Raw genomic sequence first — 23,629 nt, forward strand, 5'->3', positions numbered from 1 at the left:
AACTGAAGGTTACTGTAGGAGAGAGAGAACATGGGGAAAATGTTCTCTGTGGGGCAGAATCTGAATGAGTAGAAAAATCTGTGCTCTGTGGGAATGAGAGGCTGTTACCTGCAGTATAATCTCTTTGATTTGATTTGTCTTGGTTTGGGGGGGAGGATTTTAATTTTATTTCTGCAGCTATAGTTTCATTGCTATAAAGAAATGTAATAAAGAGATGCAAATGTGCTACTAGCTTTCCCTAACACATGTGAATTTCTGCTCCCAAGAAACTGCCTTTAAGAACAGCAGTTCTTAACATCTTTCTGATGTTAACATTACAAAAATAGTTTCTGGCCTCCATCTCAGAATGATTTAATTTCAATCATTGCATTAAGTCATTTTGCCCCAATAACATCAAGGTTTTTTTTTTTATATGTACAGCTGTAAAGAAAAGCTGCTTGCTTAATTTGTTTTGGCTATTAAAGTTGGTAGGTAATGTTAAATTATGCTTTCCAGAAGCTATATCCAGATCTTTTAACCTCATACCTGGATTCTGTCTCCTGGCACAGCTTTTATATCTTAGTTGAGGACACAAGCTCTGGAACCAGGCTGGCTATCTGGGTTTGAATTCTGTGTCTGCCACTTGTTAGATGTGTTTTCTTGGGCAAGTTAATAAACCTCTTTGTATCTCAGTTTACTTATCTGTAAAGTGGGTATAGTAATAATCTTTACCTTAAAATATGGCACATAGTAAAAACTGAGATATATGTATCATTTAACAATATAAGTATATTGTTACTCAAAGGTAGTCATTCTGGACTTTAGCTTTCTTAGACAAATATTTTTCAGTGCATGATGTGAAGTCTGTCTACATCAGACTCTCTTGAGTATTAGTTAAAAATAACAGGCGTCTGGGTTCTCTTCCAGACCTGAATCAAATTTTCTCAAAGTGGGGCCTGAACATATGCATTTTCTCACACATTTCTGTTACTCTTGCATTTTTTTTAAGACTGACTTATTTGAAAGGCAGTTACAGAGAGAGAAGGAGAGAGAGAACGTTCATCTGCTGGTTCACTCCCCAAATGGCCACAATGGCCAGAGCTGGGCCGATCCGAAGTTAAGCACTTCTTTCAGATCTCCCATGTGGGTACAGGGGCCCAAGCACTTGGGCCATATTCCACTGCTTTCCCAGGCACATTAACAAGGAGCTAGATAGGAAGTGGAGCAGCCAGGACTAGAACTGCTGCCCACATGGGATGCCAGCACTACAGGTGATGGGTTTGCCCACTGTGCCACAGCGCCAAGCCCTACTCTTAGATTTTAAGGTCCTTTCTGGTTCTGACATTTTAAGAGGTTTTTTTTCCCTCCTTTATTCTGTTTAATGCAGATTTCTCTAAAATTTTATAATGAAGAGGCTCATCTCTTCCAGCTTCCTTAATTTTATTGACCATGGACACAAAGAGATTAGGATGAAGCAACTTGTCCAAGTTGGTAACATTTCCAGCTTCTCCCATACTTTATCTGGTCTTCTTACTTCACTCAGCACTTTGCCTCTCACACTGGAACAGGCCTTGTGCTAGCTAATGTGGTAGTAGGAAGAGCCTCTGTTTTGAGATGGAACACCTAGACTGTCTTTACCTTTGTCTCCCACCAACCATGTGTCCTTAGGTTAGGCCTACTCTTTAACTCCCCTGGATGATATCTTAGCTTGCCAGACTTCAGGGTGTATGCTTGTGCCTTGTTACTTAGCTATGGCAAAGATGAACAGTTTTATGACAATCCTGTAATTGTGTATGGTTGTATTTAAACAAACATGCTGCTGAGTTTTAACACTAATAAAAATTTTAATAGCATCTCAAACTTTTTTATTTCATGAAAATAAAAACCTGTGTCAAAGGACACTGTCAAGAAAGGGAAAAGACAACCTACAGAACAGGAGACGATTATGAATCTGATAAAGGTACAGGATGTAGCTGGCGCCTGTGGATTAGTAGGTTAAGCCTCTGCCTGCAGTGCCAGCATTCCATATGGGTGCTGGTTCATGTCCCGATACTCCTCTTCTGATCCTGCTCTCTGCCAATGGCCTGGGAAAGCAGTGGAGGATGGCCCAGGTGCTTGGGCTCCTGCACCCATGTGGGAGACTCAGAAGATGCTCCTGGCTTTGGATTGGCCGAGCTCTAGCCATTGCAGCCATTTGGGAGTGAACCAGCGGATGGAGGACCTTTCTCTCTGTCTCTCCCTCTCTCTGCTGTAACTGCCTCTCCAGTAAACACATTTTTTTTTTTAATATTAAAGCTCAATAATGCAGAAAATAATGTAATATTTAAAAGGCCAAAGGGTATAAATAGACATTCCTCTGTAGAAGATACACATATATCCAATAAGCATATGAAGAGGTGTTCAGGACAGTAGGCATTAGAGATACCATTTCACATTCACTAAATTGCTATATATAAAAACTATTTTTTAAGTGAAAAATAATCAAGTGTTAATGAGGGTGTAGAGAAACTGGAATGTCATACATTGCCTTTGGGAACATAAAATGGGACAGCCACCTGTGGAGAAGAGTTTGATAGTTCCTCTGAAAGTTTAATATAGAATTACCATTTGACTCAGCAGTTCCACTCTGGGGTATATACCCAAGAGAATTGAAATTGTATGTCCACACAGAAACTTGCACACAAATGTTCAAGCCCAATTATCACAATATCCAAAGGTAGAAACAGAATGTCCACTGATGAATGGTAAACAAAATGTCATATCCATATAATAGTACTGTGGTCATAGAAAGGAATGAAGTGGCCGGCGCCGCGGCTCACTAGGCTAATCCTCTGCCTTGCGGCGCCGGCACACCGGGTTCTAGTCCTGGTCGGGGCGCCGGATTCTGTCCCGGTTGCCCCTCTTCCAGGCCAGCTCTCTGCTGTGGCCAGGGAGTGCAGTGGAGGATGGCCCAGGTGCTTGGGCCCTGCACCCCATGGGAGACCAGGATGAGTACCTGGCTCCTGCCATCGGATCAGCGTCGTGTGCCGGCTGCGGCAGCCATTGGAGGGTGAACCAATGGCAAAGGAAGACCTTTCTCTCTGTCTCTCTCTCACTGTCCACTCTGCCTGTCCAAAAAAAAAAAAAAAAAAAAAATGAAGCATTAATACATGCTACAGCATAGATGCACCTTGAAAAATACTATGCTAAGTGAAAGAAGCTGTCATTAAAAAAAAAAAAACATGTTTTTTCTGACTCCATTTATATGAAATGGCCCAAATAGGCAGATTGCCACAGGGACGGAAAGTGGATTTGTGGCTGCCAGGCTGGCAGAGGGAATGAGGTGTGCCTGTTTGTAGGTGTGGAGTTTTCTTTTTGCAGGATTGTGGCAATGGTTGTGTAAACTTGTAAGTATGCTAAAAACCACTGGACTGTACATCTTAAAATGATGAATTATTCATTTTAAAACTTATTTTTGTCTTTATGGATTAACCCTTAAAGCTTCAAATTTTTATTTTAGTACCATATTCATCATTATGTAACAGTGGTATCACAGATTAATTACTTTTACTTTTTTAAAAATGATTTGTTGGGGCTGGCACTCTGGTGTAGTGGGTAAAAGCCACTGCCTGCAGTGTCAGCATCTCATATGGGTGCTGGTTCAAGTCCTGGCTACTCCACTTCTAATCTAACTCCCTGCTAATGTGCCTGGGAAAGAGCAGAAGATGGCCCAAATGCTTGGGCCCCTGTACTCATGTGAAAGACCCCAAGGAAGTTCCAGGATCCTGGCTTTGAATTGGTGCAGCCTTAAGCTGTTGCAGCCATCTGGGGAGTGAACCAGTGGATGGAAGACCTCTCTCTGCTTGTCTGTAACTCTGCCTTTCAAATAAATAAATGTTTAAACAATATTTATTCATGTGTTCATTTATTTGAAAGGCGAAACAACAGACAGGGTGAGCAGAGAATCTGGTTCACAAAAGCAGGTCTGGGCTCCATCCTGGTCAACCACATGAGCGGCAGAGGCACAACTCCTTGGGCCATCATCTGCCATCTCAGACTCGTCAGGAGTAAGTAAGCTGGATCAGAAGCAGAGCATCCAGGACTCAAACTAGCTCTCCAGTATGGGCTGCTGGAATTGTAAGTGGCAACTTAACCCACTGTGCTGTGACCCTGGCCTTGAACCAAAGTCCTAGCAGGTTTTTGTTTTTTTGTTTTTTTGTTTTTTGTTTTTTGTTTTTTTGTTTTTTGTTTTTTTGAAAGTCAGAATTACACAGAGGGAGAGGTAGAGAAATCTTCCCATCCACTGGTTCACTCCCCAAATGGCTGCAATGGCTAGGGCTGGTCAAAATCAAAGGCAGGAGCTTCATCTGAGTCTCGCATGTGGGTGCAGGGGTCCAGGGACTTGGGCCATCTTCTGCTGCTTTCTCCGGCTTATGAGCAGGGAACTGGATCAAAAGTGAAGCAGGTAGAACTCCAACCATCACTCACATGGGATGCCAGCATGGCAGAGGAGGTGGCTTTACCCACTATGACACAGCCCTGGACCCTCTTTTTTTTTTTTTTTTTTTTTTTAAATGTAAAAAAAAATTTTTTTTTTGACAGGCAGAGTGGATAGTGAGAGAGAGAGACAGAGAAAGGTCTTCCTTTTTGCCCTTGGTTCACTCTCCAATGGCCGCCGCGGCCGGCGCGCTGCGACCGGCACATCGCGCTGATCTGAAGCCAGGAGCCAGGTGCTTCCCCTGGTATCCCATGCGGGTGCAGCGCCCAAAGATTTGGGCCATCCTCCATTGCACTCCTGGGCCATAGCAGAGAGCTGGCCTGGAAGAGGGGCAACTGGGGCCACAACCAGTTGCTTTCAATCCAGTTAGATTGACCACTCTTGCCTCTGTTCTCCTTTCTCTGTCCCAGTGTGAATTGAGGAATCCTTTGAGTCTGATTGCCAATTTTTGAAGCTGAGGACAATCCACTGAATTCTTTTAAAAATAATGATTATTTATTTGAAAGACAGTTACAGAAAGGCAGAGAGAGAAAGGGAGGTGGGTCTTCCATCTGCTGGTTCACTCCCTAGCTGGCTGCAACAGCTGGAGCTGCACTGATCCGAAACCAGGAGTCAGGAGCTTCCAGGTCTCCCATGCGGGCGCAGGGCCCCAAGGGCTTGGACCATCTTCTACTGCTTTCCCAGGCCATAGCAGAGAGCTGGCTTGGAAGTGGAGCAGCTGGGACTAGAACTGGCACCCATATGGGATGCTGGCACTGCACGTGGTGACTTTATACACTATGCCACAGAGCTGGCCCCTCCACTGAATTCTTTGATAATGCTGAATAACTTCTTTTTTCACTGTTACTAAAATAAGAAAATGGAAGATGTTCATGCTGTCCAAGACAGTTTTGTTCTATTGATATATCTTTGTGACCAAGGATTTTGTTTATTTTTTTGTCCCCACTGTCCACCCTGCTAAGGCCAGAGGATGCTTGAGGAACCAGAGGAAACTGTAATCACCAAATCAGTGAATTCAGAAACTGCTTTCCTGATCGTCACACATCTTTCCTGCATTGAAGAATTCCAAAAATGGTGTTCTTCAGCTGCAGTGAAATGTCTTTGTAGAACTCTATTCAAATGTGCACTGGAAAATTGTAACTAGAGTCTATCAAAGCTATCACATGCCTATTTTTTGTAAACTGGTTAGCCACCCAGCTCTGGTATCAGGTATGTTAGTTTGATTAAAAGTCTCTTCACTTGGTGGTGTTGGGAAGTGATTTCCTTAAAATAGTATTTTTGAGCTATATTTTCAGCCAAATTCTGATTGTTTTAAGTTGAGGGAAATGGGAACTACAAGGTTTTTTAGATGTCACAGGCTCTGCACATATAATCACCATTGGAATCTTTTGTCTTAGGGCAGATGTTCAGCCTAGCAGTTAAGATGCCCATGTAGGGTGCAGGGCTGTGGTGAGGTAGGCTAAGCCTCTACCTGTGGCACCGGCATCCCATATGGGCACCGGTTCCAGTCCCAGCTGCTCTACTTCCAGTCCAGTTCTCTACTTATGGCTTGGGTAAGAAGTGGGAGGGAAAGCAGTGGGAGATGACCCAAGTGCTTGGGCCCCTGCACCCAAGTGGGAGACTTGGAAATAGCTCCTGGCTCCTGGCTTCAGATCAGCCCAGCTCCAGCCATTGTGGCTATCTGGCGGGGGTGAACCAGCAGATGAAAAATTTGTATCCCCATCCCTCCCTCTTTTCCCTAAAATTTTTTTAAAGATTAATTTATTTACTTGAAAGAGTTACAGAGAAAAGGAGAGGTCTTCTATGTGCTGGTTCACTCCCCAGTTGGCCACAACAGCTGGAGCTGCATTGATCTGAAGCCAGGAGCCAGGAGCTTCTTCCAGGTCTCCCATGCAAGTGCAGGGGCCCAAGGACTTGGGCCATCTTCTACTCTTTTCCCAGGCCATAGCAGAGAGCTGGATCAGAAGTGGAACAGTGGGGACTTGAACCGGTGCCCATATGGGATGCTGGCATTGCAGGCGGTGGCTTTACCCACTTTACCACAGCGCTGGTAATAAAAATAAAAATAAAAATAAAAATAAAAAGCCCATATAGGCAGCCCTGGCTGCTGATGCCAATTTCCTGCTAATGCAGACCCAGGGAGGCAGAGGTAATAGGTAAAGTGATTGGGTTCCTGCCACCCACATGGGAGACCTGGATTAGGTTCCTTTTTGGCCTCAGTACCAGCTGTTGAGTACGTTTAGGGAGGCCTGTTTGCCTCAAAAAGCAAAACAAAACTTTTTTTTTTATTAAAAAATATTAACTAAAGCTTGTTATATAGGAATCAAGATACGTATCCTGGCTCATGGCTGTCTCTTTGGGGATCCCTTTGTTTCCTGTTCCTTTTCTTTTTTTTTTTTTGAGAGAGAGTGAGCTGCTAGTTTAAAAAAGGAACCAAATGCCTTTGACAGCCAGTGCTGCACCAGGCTGAAGCCATGAACCTGGAACTTAATCTGCGTCTCCCATGTGCAGCAGGGACCCAGGCCCTTGAGGAATCACTGCTGCCTCTCATGGTGTGTGTTAGCAGGAAGCTGGGACTCCAGTATGGGACATGGGCTTCCTAAGCAGCAACGTAGCCACTGTGCCAAATGCCTGCCCTTGTTCTCATGTTTTTGATGGCTAATAATTCTTTTCCTTTCTTCACAGGAAGCATTGTGAGACATTAAGAGAATGTGGGTTTTGAAATCATAAAAGGTTGATTCCTGGATTTAGTACTTTCTAGCTTTCACCTTTGGCAAGTTTAATAACACTGTTAGTGGTGTCTATAAAGGAGGATGGTAACTGTGCTTACCTCATAGGGTTATTGTAGGGATTAAGTAGGACAGTATAAAATGTTCAGTAAAATATATAGCATATACTACGCATTTAAGAAGTGGTGGCTATCGCCTGACTTCTGCCTGGCCCAGACCTAGGCATTGCAGCCATCTGGGGAATGAGCCAGCAGATGGAAGATCTCTGTCTCTCCTCTCTCTCTCTGTAACTCTGACTTTCAAATGAATAAATAAATCTTTAAAAAAAAAAAGAGTGGTGGCTATAATTATGCCTTTGCCTACCTTCTATCCTTAAATTCTGTGAACAACCAGTGAGATGATGTTAGCTATGTTTATATTTGCTAAACTTAAACTAGAAGTTAACATTTTAGAAATCTTTCTCACCTTTTAAAATCAAGGTTCAGATTTTTTTTTTTTCAGATTTAAAAAGAAAAGAAAAAGAATAGATATTAACATATCATGTCCGTGGCTCTAAGCATACAAAAATGTGTAGTCCTTTTTACCTTGTGAGGGAGACAGAACAGACCATGAAGTAACCATGACACAGTGTATATAATTTACATAATTGATAGCAACAGCAGTAGCTAATTTTAGTAAATGTTTGTGTATCAGACACTGTGCTGTGTCTTGTAATATTTAATTTCTTACCCATCTGGGAAATGGACACTTTTACCATTCTTTTAACAATTTAGCGAACTAAGGCTTTGGAGAAGTAAAGCTATTTGCTCTATCTTCCAGCAGTAAAGTAGAAAAGTGACAATTAAAATCAAGTAGTCTGGCTCCAAACCCCCTTGGATAGGAAAGACTCACTTTATTGAATGGAGGAAAAAAATCTGTTTGCCTACATTTGTATTCAGTCCAAACCCAGTCACTTTCTCAAGATGAATACATCTTTGAGAAAACCACAAATATAATCTGCTGTGGGGTTGAGTTCAGAGATTAAAGCAAGTATTTGTCCTGAAGACAGAACAATTTTTATTTTTTTTAAATTTTAGTTGAAAGGCAGAGTTGCAGAGAGGGAGAGATCAATCACCTATCCGCTGGTTCACTCTCCAAATGGCTGCAACGGCCAGAGCTGATTCCATCTGAAGCCAGGAGCCTCCTCCGGGTCTCCCACCTGGGTGTAGGGGTCCAAGTACCTAGGCTGTCTTCCTCTGCTTTCCCAGGTGCATTAGCAGGGAGCTGGATTGGAAGTGGAGCAGCCAGAACTCAAACTGGCATCCATATGGGATGCTTTAGCTTCTACTCCACAGCACTGGCCCCAAGACAGGACAACTTTATAATGAACCCATATATTTGCCAGTCAGCTCTAAAGAATTTTGTTGATTTGTCACTCTGGTAGCGTGGCACTTAACGTGTTTAAACTCTAGTTTTCCAATCTGAAGGACATTGGTTTCTGGATTGAGAGTCTGCTTGGTGCACTGAGAATCTGGTAGTAGCAACTAGTAGTTTCACATTGGATGAAATTTGACCTGTGCAAAAGATATCATACTGAAATTTTAAGTTCTGGCAACATAATGAACTTCCTGTGTCGTATGTAAGTTTTTCCAGAGACAGCATGAATATGAAGGATCAGGAATTCAAAAGTAGCCAAACATGTTGTTAAAACAGTTGAATTATTTATTTTTTTTGTCAGGCAGAGTGGACAGTGAGAGAGAGAGAAAGGTCTTTTCCTTTGCCTTTGGTTCACCCTCCAATGGCCACCGCAGCCAGCGCGCTGCGGCCGGCACACCGCGCTGATCCAAAGGCAGGAGCCAGGTGCTTATCCTGGTCTCCCATGGGGAGACTCCACTGCACTTCCCTAGCCACAGCAGAGAGCTGGCCTGGAAGAGGGGCAACCGGGACAGAATCCAGCGCCCCGACCAGGACTAGAACCCGGTGTGCCGGCGCCGCAAGGCGGAGGATTAGCTTAGTGAGCCGCGGCACCGGCCAAAACAGTTGAATTAAAACAGTTGAATTAAGAAATCATTATTCTGGTGTGAGTAGATTAAAATGACTTTCAGATACATAAAATCTCAGAATTTATTTCCCATGTGCCCTTTCCAAGGAAACCAATAGAGGAAGTATTTCACCAAATCAAGGGAATAGTAAGCCAGGGAGAGAGTAAAATTCTGTCTATGCAGAGTCCTGTCCTTGAGAGAGAGGTGGGGAGGGGAACCTCCAAGGTTACAGTAGAGTCAGATACGGTTACACAGCAGGCTTGGAAACAGTCCCTTTAGATTGAAGCAAGTCTAAAGGCTCCAGGAAGATGAAATTCACAGAATGCTGAATATGGTTGCACATTCTGAAAGGAGAATTAAACAGTAGGGGAGAATTTGAAAACAAATTGGTGATAAATACTTTTGCAGTAAGAACAACAGTAGCTCCAAAAAATGAAAAGGTATGCAGGAAAGAGAAACTAATTTTATTATATGACTCACTTGTGAATAGTATCTATGGTTATAATGTAAACTCCAAATGATTGCCCAAAATTAAGTTATTATGTAAGACCAAATTGATACTGATTCATAGCTTTATTAAACAGATGATGGGGAGGAGCAGAAAAATGTGTGTGTGACAGCCAAATTCCATCTTTCATACCAAGAAATCAACAGATCCAGTGTCAAAAATTAAGACATAACAATGTAACTTTAAAAAAGTTTATTTAGCCGGCGCCAGCACACCAGGTTCTAGTCCCGGTCGGGGCGCCGGATTCTGTCCCGGTTGCCCCTCTTCCAGGCCAGCTCTCTGCTGTGGCCAGGGAGTGCAGTGGAGGATGGCCCAGGTGCTTGGGCCCTGCACCCCATGGGAGACCAGGAAAAGCACCTGGCTCCTGGCTCCTGCCATCGGATCAGCGCGGTGCGCCGGCCGCAGCGCACTGGCCGCGGCGGCCTTTGGAGGGTGAACCAATGGCAAAGGAAGACCTTTCTCTCTGTCTCTCTCTCTCACTGTCCACTCTGCCTGTCAAAAAAAAAAAAAAAGAAAGTTTATTTAAAAGAGTTAGGGAGAGACAGACAGAAATTTTCCATCCACTGACTCATTCCTGGAATGGCTACAACAGCCAGGGCTGGGCCAGCCTGAAGCCAGGAGCTTGGTTGAGACTTCCCACATGGGTGCAGGGGCCCAAACTCTTGGACCATCTTCTGTTGCTTTTCCCAGGCGCGTTAGCAGGGAGCTTGATTGGAAGTGAAGCGTAGTACAACTCATTAAGGACAGAGGTCCAGCATGGGGAGCAAGTGCACAGTGACTTCTGGTGTTGAGTTAACAATTGACACTCTTATTTATGACATCAGTAATCACCCGAGGCTCTTGATAGAGCCTCCAAAGCTATGGAAGCCTTTTGAGTTCACAAACTCCGTCAGTTTTTAAACAGGGCCATATGCAAAGTGGAAGTTCTTGCCTCCCTTTAGAGGAAAGTACATCTTTCTTTGATGGCCCCTTCTTTCCACTGGAGTCTCACAGAGATCCTTCATGCAGAACTATTTTTGCCACTATATCTTAGCTTTCCATGCCTGAAATGTTCTCGTGGTGTTTTCAGTCAGGCTTTAGGGGCTGACTGAGGTCAGAGTGCTGTTTAGGGTATTTGTCGTGCTATGAGTCTGCTGTGTGGACTGCTTCCCATGTTGGAACTTTCCTTCCTTTGTAATTCTATCGTTATTACCAAGCACTTTTCTTATTTATGTGATCCCTTTGACTGATGGTCCTATGTATATGATCAATTCCATACTTAATATGATCACTTTATCACATAAGATGGGATTAGTGCCATCCAGCTAAATGGGATTTGGAGTCCCATGGCAAATTTTTAGCTTCACCCTTAGGAGTAGGTCTGTGGGAATGTGTGCTGATCTGTACAGCTCCTTCCTCTCTCATTCCCACTCTTATTTTTAACTAGTATCTATTTTCAATTGACTTAATACATCTATGATTAATTCTATGTTAAGTAAGGAGTTCAGCCAATGGTATTAAGTAAAGAAAAAATTAAAAAAAGTGAGATAATAAAATGTTCCTTGACAGTCAAGACAATGCTGTTCAAGTAATTACTTCTCATAGTGTCAGTTTCACTTCTACAGGTTTCCTTTTAGGTGCTCTGTTAGTTGTCATGCATCAGGGAGAACATATATTTATCCCTTTGGGACTGGCTTATTTCACTAGTATGATATTTTCCACATTCATACATTTAGCTGTAAATGACCAGATTTCATTTTTTTAACTGCTGTGTAGTATTCCGTAGAGTATATATCCCATAATTTCTTTATCCAGTCTTCCATTGATGGATATTTAGCTTGATTCCGTGTCTTGGCTATTGTGAATTGAGCTGCAATAAACATATAGGCGCAGATGTCTCTCATTTTCTGATTTCATTTCCCTTGGGTAAATTCCAAGGAGTGGTGTGTGGGCCAGCTGCACCAGATGAATGGAACCTAAGGGAGGGAGAGGGACTGAAAAGAGGGACAAGAGATTGTACAGAGTGGGATGGATGGGTCGTATGGTAGGGCTATATTCAGATTTCTGAGGTATCTCCAAACTGTCTTCCATAGTGGCCTTACCAGTCTGCATTCCCACCAACAGTAGATTAGGGTACCTTTTTCCCCACATCCTCATCAGCATTTGTTGTTTGTTGATTTCTGTATGAAAGCCATTCTAACTGGAGTGAGGTGAAACCTCGTTGTGGTTTTGATTTGTATCTCCCTGATGGCTGGTGATCCTGAACATTTTTTCATGTGGATTTCCTTTTTTGAGAAATGTCTATTTAAGTCCTTTGCTCACTTCTTGACTGGGTTTTTTGCTTTGCTATTGTTGAGTTTTTTGATCACTTTATATATTCTGGTTATTAATCCTTTATCAGTTGCATGGTTTGCAAGTAATTTCTCCCATTCTGTTGGTTGCCTCTTTCCTGACTGTTTTCTTTTGCTGTACAGAGCTTCTCAATTTGATATAATCCTACTTGTTAATCTTTTATTATTTTTATTGCCTGTGCCTCCAGGGTGTCTTCCAGGAACTCTGTGCCTAGGTTGACGTCTTGCAGAGTTTCCCCAGTGCTCTCTAGTAATTTGATGGTATTGGGTCATAGATTTAGGTCTTTAACTCATTTTGAATGGATTTTTGTGTAAGGTGTAAGGTAGGACCCCTTTACTCTTAACTGCTTACATGTACAGCCTTGGCACAAAAAGAAAGAAGCTAAATAAGTAAAAATAGGTGGGGTAGAAATAGTAACTAAGTGAATGTGTATCTGTAATAAGCAGGAGGAAATGAGAAGAGGAATTGTGTATGAACTACAGCATGTGACAGATCTTTTAACTGGAAATACAGTACTGCCTATATCAGGGGTTCCCAAGACTGCCCTGACTGATGATTTGTTAGAAGGACCCATTGACTTAGCATGTAGTTGTACTCATAGGTAAGATTTATCACAGCAAAAGGATACAAAGCAAAATGAGCAAAGGGGAGAGGTTCATGTACAAAGTCCAGAGGAAGCCAAATGCAAGGTTGTGAGTCTTCTGCCCCTGGAATCCCATAGGACATGCTTAGTTCCCTAGCAAAGACAGTTGTGACAGTGCATATATGGAGCATTGTCTGCAGGGGAAGCTCCTTAGAGAATTTCTGCTTGGTTTTTAGCAGTGCCTGGGTAAGTAGGCACCTTCTGCCTCGAATGTGGCAGACTCCCAGAAGGAAGCGTGTTCACCATAAATCACATTGCTTATACAGTTAAGGCACAATGAGCCACTCTTGTCACTTAAGGGAACATACTGTATCAGTCTAGGGAACTGTTTACTAGCCAACTGGACAAGGACCAACCTGGCAGGCAGGCCTTTCTAAGCATGATTGTTCAGACCTGTGTTAACTCTTCTGTGTACTGCCTCTTGTGATTTATCCTTCGATGTCCCACATGACAGAAAATAACCTTTGCTTTGTCTTTTAACTTTTATTAGTACAGAAGGAAAAAGTTTGTACTTAGTGTTGAGGAAGACAAGAATAAGGGAGGAAAATGATAGCTTCTAAAATAGCTGAGTAGCAGTAGAGAGAACATGAGTAGCAGCATACATTTTAGTTGATGAGCAATAGGGAATATCAGAAAAATAAGTGCTGTTATCAGCTTGCCCCTTTTCTAGAAGTTCTCTGTTCTGTAGCAGAGTCACTGTTTGGAAATGTCCTCTGGCTTTTCATGCACACAGAATGATATTTCCATCTCTTCAGAAATCAGATTATCACCTTTTTTATGATTCATATAACTCTTGAAATGTTCTATTCACATCCTGAAGATTACTGTTAGGTACCAAGCAGTATTTCTGCACACATTGTAATGCTGTGTTTATAGTTCATTCCTGAACATTTTTAAGAAATGGCCTCTGAATTGTAGAGCCATGTTTTTTTTCTGTGGCGATGCCTGAAGTGATGTGTGGCTTGTTTCCTATGAGAATATGATTTTTCTTTTTTGGAATGACTCAAATTTTTTTACATTACTTTATTCTGACTTTATTTTTACAAATAATTCAAAAACCTTTTTAACTTAATGGTCTTTCTTGGAAAGAAAAAACTAGCATATTCAACTTGGAATGGACGTAAGTTGTAGTGTCTTGGACAGCAGTGTTGATGGTTGTGCTGAGGTCTACAGCTGCAGCCTACTGTGCTGGCTCCAAGTCATGGTTTAGAAGGTTTTAAAAACAGAACCCAAAGATGCTCCCTTGGTAAAGGTTTCTTATTAAACATTTGTGTGAATGGTGGCAACCAGACACCTGTTTTACTCTAATACAATTCAGACAATGCCAAACCTATATACATACACAGGCCTGTTGCCAGTGTGTGTCAGGGTCACCACAGGTTGGAGCACACCTGTGTACAAGAGAACCATCTTGCTAGTGGGGCTGCATTCAACAGCTTCTCCTTCACGCATCTTTCTGCCCATGATACAGAGGTAAACCAGTTTTAAATTGTGTTTGTTTTCAGAAAACTGTCTGAGAATGTATCCTAACAAATTGAACTAGTACCCATCTGAATAGGTTTTGAATTTTTTTTAGTTTTAATACAGATGACTCTGCTCAATCATCAGACTGCATGCATGAAAAACTGGCCAGCCCACACAATGTATTATTAATCATTAGCAAATGAAACTGTAAGAAGACCGCTTAGTGCTTCCTTGTCATTAAGGTAGTACAGGTATGTGTAATGTAGCTTGATCTTTAGGAGACTGGGTCTGCAACCAATGGATGGAAATTTGTGTGTATGGGCAGAAGATACTTTCAGTGTTCAGTTTTGCTATATAGAAGCAGAATGAATAAATGAACATTTTTTTAGCAAGAGGTAGGTAAATGATTCATTTGATTCTTTTGGGTGGGGAGGAGAAAAGGAATTGCAGGTGGGCCTTTGTTTTGCAGTCACTTGTGTGAATTCTTCATAGTTGACTTACCTGTCTCCATCAGTATCTTTTGGTCATTTCCACTGCTTACTCATCCATACCAGTGTAACCGATGCTGTCCTTGTCAAAGGCCCAGAATGCTTCATGGATCTTCTGTTACCTCATTTTTCTAGCCGCCACAGTCAAAAAATTTTGGGAAGTCCACAGTGCCATTACTGTCAGTATCTATTTCATTGATCATATCCTGCAATTTAGCTTCTCCTGGGTTCTGATCCAGTGACTCGTGACATTTCCAAGTTTCTTTGTTGTGATGGTGCCACCACCTTTGTTATCAAATAGGGAGAAAGCTTCCTTGAATTCAGCAGTCTGTTCTCTGGACAGCTGGTCAGCCATGGTACAAGGGCAGAGGAAGGTGTAGGGGGATGGTGGCGGCACCAGTGTGGGGCCTCTGACGGGAGTATACAGCTGCCGATGCTGCAAAGGCACCTGTGCTGCCACTTGCACCCTGCCCAACTGCGAGTAACCACAGCACCGCATCCACATACTGGCTCAAATAATTCAGATTCTGTTGCAGGTTTGTCTCCACCAGTTGTCATCAAAATGGGATGTACTTGACTGCATGTAAGTGAGCTGGCTATTTAGCTAGGAAACAGTTCAGTTTTTTTGTGGTTCAATTTGCATTTTTAAATATTAGGTGTCATGTTTGATTTGTAGGCTGGCAGGCTGTGAAACTCCATTGCGGCATGTTACCATGAGCAGTTTGCTCAAAGAAAATTTGTTTTTATAAGGTGCCAAAGGATAAAACTTGATTGGCTTTTAATCACTTTCAAGTGTGACTGTTTTAGTTCCTATTTTCCCTTCTAACAAATTTCAAGAACAGGATTTCTTTTTCATTTGTAACTATTTCACAGCTCAAGATTGGTGAGATATGTTTTTAAAATAATCCATTCTAAAGTCAGATGCATTTTGATTCATCTGCCAGTTTGTCATTTTGTGAATTACAGGATTTGAGAGTTGTCTATTGTGATCTCTAAAAGACAGCTTTATCACATTATTTGTAGAACCCTGTTCCACTTCAGCTGTGGTCACTTAATCACTAGAATTTGAGAAAAATTTTTATGTCATAGATTCACATGGTTAAAAACTTTCACACATTGAGAAGTCTTCCACCATATCCTTTTACCCCTACAGGATATCTGGATGTACTATTGTTTATTTAACCAGTCCCCTCTAGATTAATACTTTTTTAACTACTAGAAAAATTGCAATAAGTAGTCTTGTACTAGATGTCTTCAAACATCTAGTTCATGGAAAATGAGTATTATGAAAAAACATGGATTTCAAAATTTTTTGCACAAAATAACCTTTTTCATTTCATTTTTCCATAAACTTTTTTTTTTGACCGAGTTAGAGAGAGAGAGAGGTCCTCCTTCCGTTGGTTCACCCCCCAAATGGCTGCTATGGCCAGTGCTGTGCCAATCCAAAGCCAGGAGCCAAGTGTCCCTTCCTGGTCTCCCATGCGGGTGTGGTTCTGGGCCTGCAGACAGCTGACTTCCCTGCAGGAAGGTGGCAGCATCCTGGGAGAGCCGCCTGATTCTAGTGATCCAACCTTAACCTTGTTCAATCTCTTTAAATTGTTTTAGTTTTCCAGCATTAGAGGACAAACACTAAATGTTATGCACACTTACAGATGCTCTGAAGAAAATAGTTCATTTTAATTTCAGTGAGATGCTGAGTTTCTTGATGTACAACTTTTCTTTGTTTTCCAGTGGAAGATTGATGATAAGCCTGTAAAAATTGATAAGTGGGATGGATCAGCTGTGAAAAACTCTCTGGATGATTCTGCCAAAAAGGTAATTTTCTTGAGCAGGCATCCATTAGCATGGATATAACTGGCAGCCCACCTCCTGGAGGATCTTTCTCTTCTGTGATATTAATTTTCAATGTTAGGAACTGAGCCAGAAAGCAGTGTCTAAAATTCTCACAGAACAAGTAGGGGAAAATGTTAAAATATAAATGTTTACCCTCTCAGGAAAGGTAGTAATTTATTGTTTAGCCTAGAGCACCAAAGGTTGAAGGAGACAGGACATTCTTTCAGAATTAGTTGACTGTCTCTCCATTTGAAAAGGGCAAAGAAAATTTTAGCCGTGTCCTTTGGGGAAAGCTGAGGTAGGGTTTATTGTTGTTGATTTATATAAGGTGTTGGTGAGCTTTTTCTCTGGGATCGTTCACAAACAGCTGAGTCTTTGCTTGGAGTAGTAAAATCCCAATTGGAGAGAACTACTTGGTAATTTCTATAATTCTTAACATTTATCATGGAAAGCAAGAATAAAAGAAGGTAGTAGAAAGGAAGCATTCCTGTTAGCTTGATTCCTTTTTCTTCTCACCAGGTACTTCTGGAAAAATACAAGTATGTGGAGAATTTTGGTTTAATTGACGGCCGCCTCACCATCTGTACCATCTCCTGTTTCTTTGCCATAGTGGCTTTGATCTGGGATTACATGCACCCTTTTCCGGAGTCCAAGCCTGTTTTGGCTTTGTGCGTCATATCATATCCTTTATTGATGCTCAGGTTTGTTTTCAAGTGGCAGTTTCTAACAATCTTTACTGATAACTCCTTCCCGTTACTCACAAAAAGCAAACTCTCATCGTAGGGCCTAATGATGTTAGAACTTAATATTATGAGCTGTGGACATCTGTAAATGTGTGGTGTCTTAGGTTTAATATGTCTATTTTATCTGTAATTCACTTTATGAATGTAGAGGTTATCATAATCCTAATATGAACACTCAATAGCACAATAATAGTGAGACCTGGCTCTTTTCATTTCTAACTTAGAACTTTTGGCATCAGAACAGGCTACCTCAAGCCATTCCTTCCAAAATGTTAGGAAAGGATCTGAGTTTGGAGGTTCAGATCCGGGTCAGGTTCCCTTTAAGCTACAGAGCTGTCCTGGGAGGTCCTAAGCTGAGGTGCTTGTGTTACAGTGGCATTAAGGACCTCTTTGGAGCTAGAGAACATGGGTTTGAAATCCATGGTATTTATAATTTTGTGCTAATGAACAAGTTTTTTGAGACTAGAATGCTTGTTACTTGTAAATATGAGTAGTAAGCACTCAGAATTGTAAAGATTAAATGAGGGGCCGGTGCCACGGCTCACTAGGCTAATCCTTTGCATGCGGCGCCGGCACCCCAGGTTCTAGTCCCGGTTGGGGCGCTGGATTCTGTCCCGGTTGCTCCTCTTCTAGTCCAGCTCTCTGCTGTGGCCCAGGAAGGCAGTGGAGGATGGCCCAGGTCCTTGGGCCCTACACCTGCATGGGAGACCAGGAGGAGGCTCCTGGCTCCTGGCTTCGGATGGGGGCAGCGCACCGGCCGTAGTGGCCATTTTGGGGATGAACCAACGGAAGGAAGACCTTTCTCTCTCTGTCTCTGTCTCTGTCTAACTCTGCCTGCCCAAAAAAAAAAAAAAAATGAGATGGGGTGGTAAAGTGGGTAAAGCCGCTGCCTGCAGTACCAGCATCCCATATGGGTGCCAGTTTGAGACCTGGCTGCTCCACTTCTGATCCAGCTCTCTGCTATGGCCTGGGAAAGCAGTAGAAGATGGCCCAGGTCCTTGGGACCCTGCACCCACGTGGGAGACCCAGAAGAAGCTCCTGACTCCTGGCTTCAGATCGGTGTAGCCCAGGCTGTTGCAGCCAATTGGGGAGTGAACCAGTGGATGGAGACCTCTCTCTCTCTCTCCTCTCTCTCTGCCTCTCTGCCTGCCTCTCTCTGCCTCTTTCTCTCTGCCTCTTTCTCTCTCTGTGTAACTCTGACTTTCAAGTAATAAATCTTAAAAAAAAAAAAATTAAATGAGAGATCTTATAATACATTTCCATATGTGATACAGACAATTCCCAATTAACGATGGTTTGTTAATGATTTGTCAGTGGTGCCAAAGCATACCCATGCAACGGACTTCAGAAAGTTTGCGAGGAAATGAAATAAATTTAAGGGGGCCAGCGCTGTGGCGCAGCAGGTTAAAGCCCTGGCCTGAAGTGCCGGCATCCCATGTGGGTGCTGGTTCTAGTCCCGGCTGCTCCTCTTCTGATCCGGCACTCTGTTTTGGCCTGGGATAGCAGTGAAGGATGGCTCAAATCCTTGGGCCCCTGCACCCATGTGGGTGACCCGGAAGAGGCACTTGGCTTTGGATTGGTGCACCTCTGACCGTTGCAGCCATCTGGGGTGTGAACCAGTGGATGGAAGACCTCTCTGTCTGTTTAAATAAATAAATTTTTCTTTTTAATCTTATACATTCATTTGAAATGTGGAGTTACAGAGAGAAAGGGAGAGACACAGAGAGAAATCTGCTGATCTATCCCCAAATGGTCACAATAGTTGGTATTGGGCCAGATCAAAGCCAGGAGCCCAGAACTCTATCCGAGTCCTCCACGTACTTAGCAGTTGCCCACGCACTCACTGTCTTCTGCTGCTTTCCCGGGCGTGTAGCAGGGAGCTGTGTCAGAAGTGAAGCTGCCAGGAGTTGAACCAGTACACATGTATGGGATGCCAGCATTGCAGATGGCAGCTTAACCCACTACACCATAATGCTGGCCCTGGGAACATGGAATTAAAAGACTACACGTTGGACATGAACTTCGAAAATACTACTGGTAATGTTTTTCACTTTCAGTACAAGTACAGTCTTCAGTGAATTACTGGGGATATTCAGTACTTTACGTTTATTGACTTTACCCAACTGCAGGCTAATTATTTTGAACATGTTTAAAGTATGATAGCCTAAGGTATGATGTTCTGTAGATTAAGTTATTAAATCCTTGGGGGGTGTGTGTGTTTAACTTAGGAAGGAAAGGTTTCTTTAGCTGACAGTTTGGAAGCTGGAAGTCCGAAATGGCTTGATGCTGACTCTGGTGAAAGCCCTATCGTGGATGGTGGAGCTTCTGTGGAGGAAGGATCATATGGCAAGCCAGGAAGCAGAGTGGATCAACCCCAACTCAGGCTTTTATTACTCTCATGAAAACTCATACAGGGGCCAGTGCCGCAGCTCAATAGGCTAATCCTCCAGCTGCGGCGCCAGCACACCGGGTTCTAGTCCCTGTCGGGGTGCCGGATTCTGTCCCAGTTGCCCCTCTTCCAGTACAGCTCTCTGCTGTGGCCAGGGAGTGCAGTGGAGGATGGCCCAAGTGCTTGGGCCCTGCACCCCATGGGAGACCAGGAGAAGCACCTGGCTCCTGGCTTCGGATCAGCATGAAGCACCGGCCACAGTGGCCATTGGAGGGTGAACCAACAGAAAAAGGAAGATGTTTCTGTCTCTCTCTCTCATGTCCACTCTGCCTGTCAAAAACTCATACAGGAGCTGCCTTCCAGCAGCATGCCCTCAATGCCCTAGGGACTACCTACTAGGTCCCACCTCCTAAAAGTTCCACCATCTTATGGTAGTGCCACCCTGGGGACCTGAGCCTCCAAACCACATCACTCCTGGCCTGCAAAAGTTCATGACTGTCTCACAATGCAAAATGCCTTTATTCTATCCCTAGGGGTCCCAAAGTCTTAGTTCTAGTTATTATTAAAAATTCCAAGTCCAAAGTCTCAGCTGAAGTCAGGGCAAATTCTTTTAACTATGAGACCCTGTAAAATGGAGAACAAGTTACATACTCTGAAGATATACTTGTATGATATCAGAGGATAAATAGTCTTATCTCAAAAGGAAATGATAGGGAAAAAGAAAAGAGGATGAATCAGCTCAAAGCAAGAAACCTAGGAGGGAAAACGTTAAATCATTTTTTTTTTAATATTTATTTATTTGAAAAGCAGAGGTACAGACAGAGTTCTTCTGTCGGTTCACTTCCCAAATGGCTGCTGTGGCCGGTGCTGTTCCAGGCTGAAGACAGAAGCCTGAAATTCCATCCAGGTCTCCCACATGGGTGGCCGAGGCCCAAGTATTTGGGCCATTTTCTGCTACTTTCTCAGGTTCATTAGCAGGGAGCTGGATCAGAAGTGGAGCAGCTGGGACTTGAACTAGTACCCTATGGGGTGCTGATATGAAAGGCATCCGCTTAACCTCCTGTGCCACATGGCCAGCCCTAAACATCAAGTCTTAAAGCTCTGTGTCCAGGTTCTGGGGCACACTGTGGTGCTGGAATGACTCTTATGGATTTGGGAAGCCCTTAAAGGGATTTTCAGCTTTCAGTACTTTGGATTTACAGTGGGCTTGTTGGGATATAACACCATCATTAAATTGAGGAGTGTCTTCAGTTACTTTCCTTTCTATGATTATACAAAATTAATGATTGTTATCAGTCCAACTTGATTATTTCTCAAGAAGTTGAATACAAAGAATTATTAGAAAAGTTGTGCATATTCAGGGGCAGGTGTTTGGTTAAGGCACTGCTTGGGACAGCCGCATCCCCTATTGGAGTGTCCACTCCTGATCCATCTTCCTGCTGATGTCCCACACCCCAGCAGACAGCAGAAAATGGCTTAATTCGGTCCTGCCACCCACACAGGCAACCTGGATTGGTTTTTGGAGTCTGGCTTTGGCCTGGTCCAGCCCCTACTATTACGTGCATTTGGGGAGTGAACTTATGGATGGGAACTTTCTCTATGTGTGTATATGTATGTATTGTCTGTCCTTCTCCTTATTTCTCTACCTACCTCTCTGCCTCTCAAATTTAAAAAAAAGTTACGCATGTTCATAGTAACTTTTTTTATGTCTCCCCTTCTAACTCCAATCTGTATGTACTGCTCAATATTTTATTGCTAATTAGAAGATACAGTGGACATCTTTTCCTGTTAGTATATACAACTTTACCTCTTTTTTTTTTTTTTTTTTTTTTTTAACATTTATTTATTTGAAAGGCAGAGTTAGAGGCAGAGAGAGGTCTCTCATCGGCTGGTTCATTCCCCAAATGGCTATGATGGCTGGAGCTGGGCCAGTCAAAGCCAAGAGCCTGGAGCTTCTTCCAGGTCTCCCGTGTGGGTGCTGGAGCTCAAGAAGCATCTTCTACTGCTTTCCCAGGCCATAGCAGAGAGCTGGATTGGAAGTGGAGCAGCTGGGACTCGAACCTGTGCTCATACGGGATGCCAGCACTACAGGCAGCAGCTTTACCTGCTATGCCATAGTGCCACCCCCTCTACCTCATTTTTAAGAGTCACATAGTGCTATTGAGTTATTTGTGTGTAGATTTTTAAACCAAGTTATTTTGGTAGATAGTTTACTTTTGTTTGTTTTTAACAGTGTTATGGGGCCCTGCCTCCTGTGGGGCTTAAGTTTGAGCCTGGTTCTGCACTACCCTGCCACCCAGGGTAGGTCACTGGGCTGCTCCTGGCCTTAGCTTCCTCTTTTGTAAAACGGATGCGAGAGCACTTTGTACTCATGAAAGTGGGGTTGTTATTGCACGTTCCCAAGAGACGTATTCTGGAGCCGGTGCTGTGGTGTGGTAGGCTAAGCCTCCACCTGTGGTGCCGGCATCCCATATGGGCACCAGTTAGCGTCCCAGCTCCTTTTCTGATGCAGCTCTCTGCTATGCCCTGGAAAAGCAGCAGAAAATGGCCCCATGGGAGACCCAGAGGAAGCTCCTGGCTTTGGATCAGCGCAGCTCTGGCTGTCATAGCCATTTAGGGGGAAAAACAACAGACGAAGACCTCTCTGCAACTCTACCTCTCAAATATTTTAAAAATGTTATTACTTGAAATATTTTTAAATTCTACTTTAGAAATTTACCTTCAGGCATTTTGCAAACTATCTAATAAAGCAGACCCTGATCAAAAATGTTATCTAAATTGATCCCAAATTACGATTCCCGGAATTGGCACCAAGTGATCTTTGATTCTATTCAGTATTCAAATTAGTCATCTCAGTGTAGGTTTTTTATTCTTGAGACAGTTCAGAAGAATGGCCACTGGTTCTAGAGATAGTTCCCAGGGAATTCTAACAAGCTTTGAACAGTGACAACATTATTACAGATACATAGCCTCCCAAGAGAACTACTTTGATGGCACTTCATTTGTTTGGTTATATTTGTTTAAAACAAAACAAGATCTCATTTTAATAATCACATCAGGTTTTTTTTTTTTTAGTTTTTTGAGAGAGAAAACGCTCCTGTATGTTGGTTCACTCCCTAAATGCTCACCACACGCGAGGACTGGGCCAGGCTGAAGCTGTTAGCCGTTAGTGAGGTATTCCATCCAGTTGCTCATGTGGGTGACTGGAACCACTTGAGCCATCACTGCTGCCTCCCTGAGTCTACATTAGCAGGAACTGGAATCAAGAGCTGGAGTCAGTTAATGAACCCAGGCTGCCCGATATGGGATACAGGTGTCTAACTGGTATTTTAATTCTATGTACATGAGAGAGAGACACACATATACCCCACTATGGCATTTCTAAAATGGCAGGTATATTTTCCTTTTTTAAAAGATGAGAATACTTGGAAGAAAATAATTTGTCAGTGTTAGGCATGTTAAAGGCCACAATTCCACACTAGGACTGTCTCACCTGAGAGTCCATACACTTCGCTCTATACTTTCCTCCCTTTCCTGTTGATAATGTTTGCAGGACACAATGTAGAAGAAGCTTTTATGGTAGTTTCTGATACTTGGTAAGTGCTGAAATATGATAGTTAATACTGTCAAAAACTGTGGGGAGCAGCCCGGACTGGACTGAGTTACTGGAATTAAGACTTATTCTATGCATCTGCTCTCCCACAATATGGCGCTGGGAGAGAAGTAAACAGCTTCTGCACAGCTGCCTCCAGTTCAACCGATAAACTGTAGGACTCGCTCCTGATTGGAGGAGAGCAGCGTACTCGGCGTGTGGGCAGCCGAGTTGGGATTGGCAGAGGAGGACTATAAAGGAGGAGAGAGACGGCATGCACTAGGAACATCTAAGGGGAACACCTGTGCAGCCCCCGAGAAAGCCGGCCGGCGGTGTGCCGCTCCCCTGCGGAAGTGGGGAATGTGGCCAGGGGGAACTGCCCTTCCACGGAGGTGGAAGGGATAGTAGCCAACCCGGGAAGAACCAGCAGCA

General features: G+C 43.1%; 1 protein-coding gene across 1 annotated transcript in view; it reads left to right on the top strand.

Moving 5' to 3' along the window:
- Nucleotides 1-23,629, top strand: part of SPCS2 (signal peptidase complex subunit 2) — a 37,011-nt gene that overhangs the window by 4,413 nt on the left and 8,969 nt on the right. The window contains exons 2-3 of the mRNA XM_089330957.1: nucleotides 16,372-16,455; nucleotides 16,993-17,152. Coding sequence (XP_089187083.1) covers nucleotides 16,372-16,455; nucleotides 16,993-17,152 — 244 coding nt within the window. The remainder of the gene's footprint in view (nucleotides 1-16,371; nucleotides 16,456-16,992; nucleotides 17,153-23,629) is intronic.

The sequence above is a fragment of the Oryctolagus cuniculus genome, chromosome 1, assembly GCF_051225735.1.
Source record: "Oryctolagus cuniculus isolate XC-2025 breed Fujian yellow rabbit chromosome 1, ASM5122573v1, whole genome shotgun sequence".
Taxonomy (NCBI): domain Eukaryota; kingdom Metazoa; phylum Chordata; class Mammalia; order Lagomorpha; family Leporidae; genus Oryctolagus; species Oryctolagus cuniculus.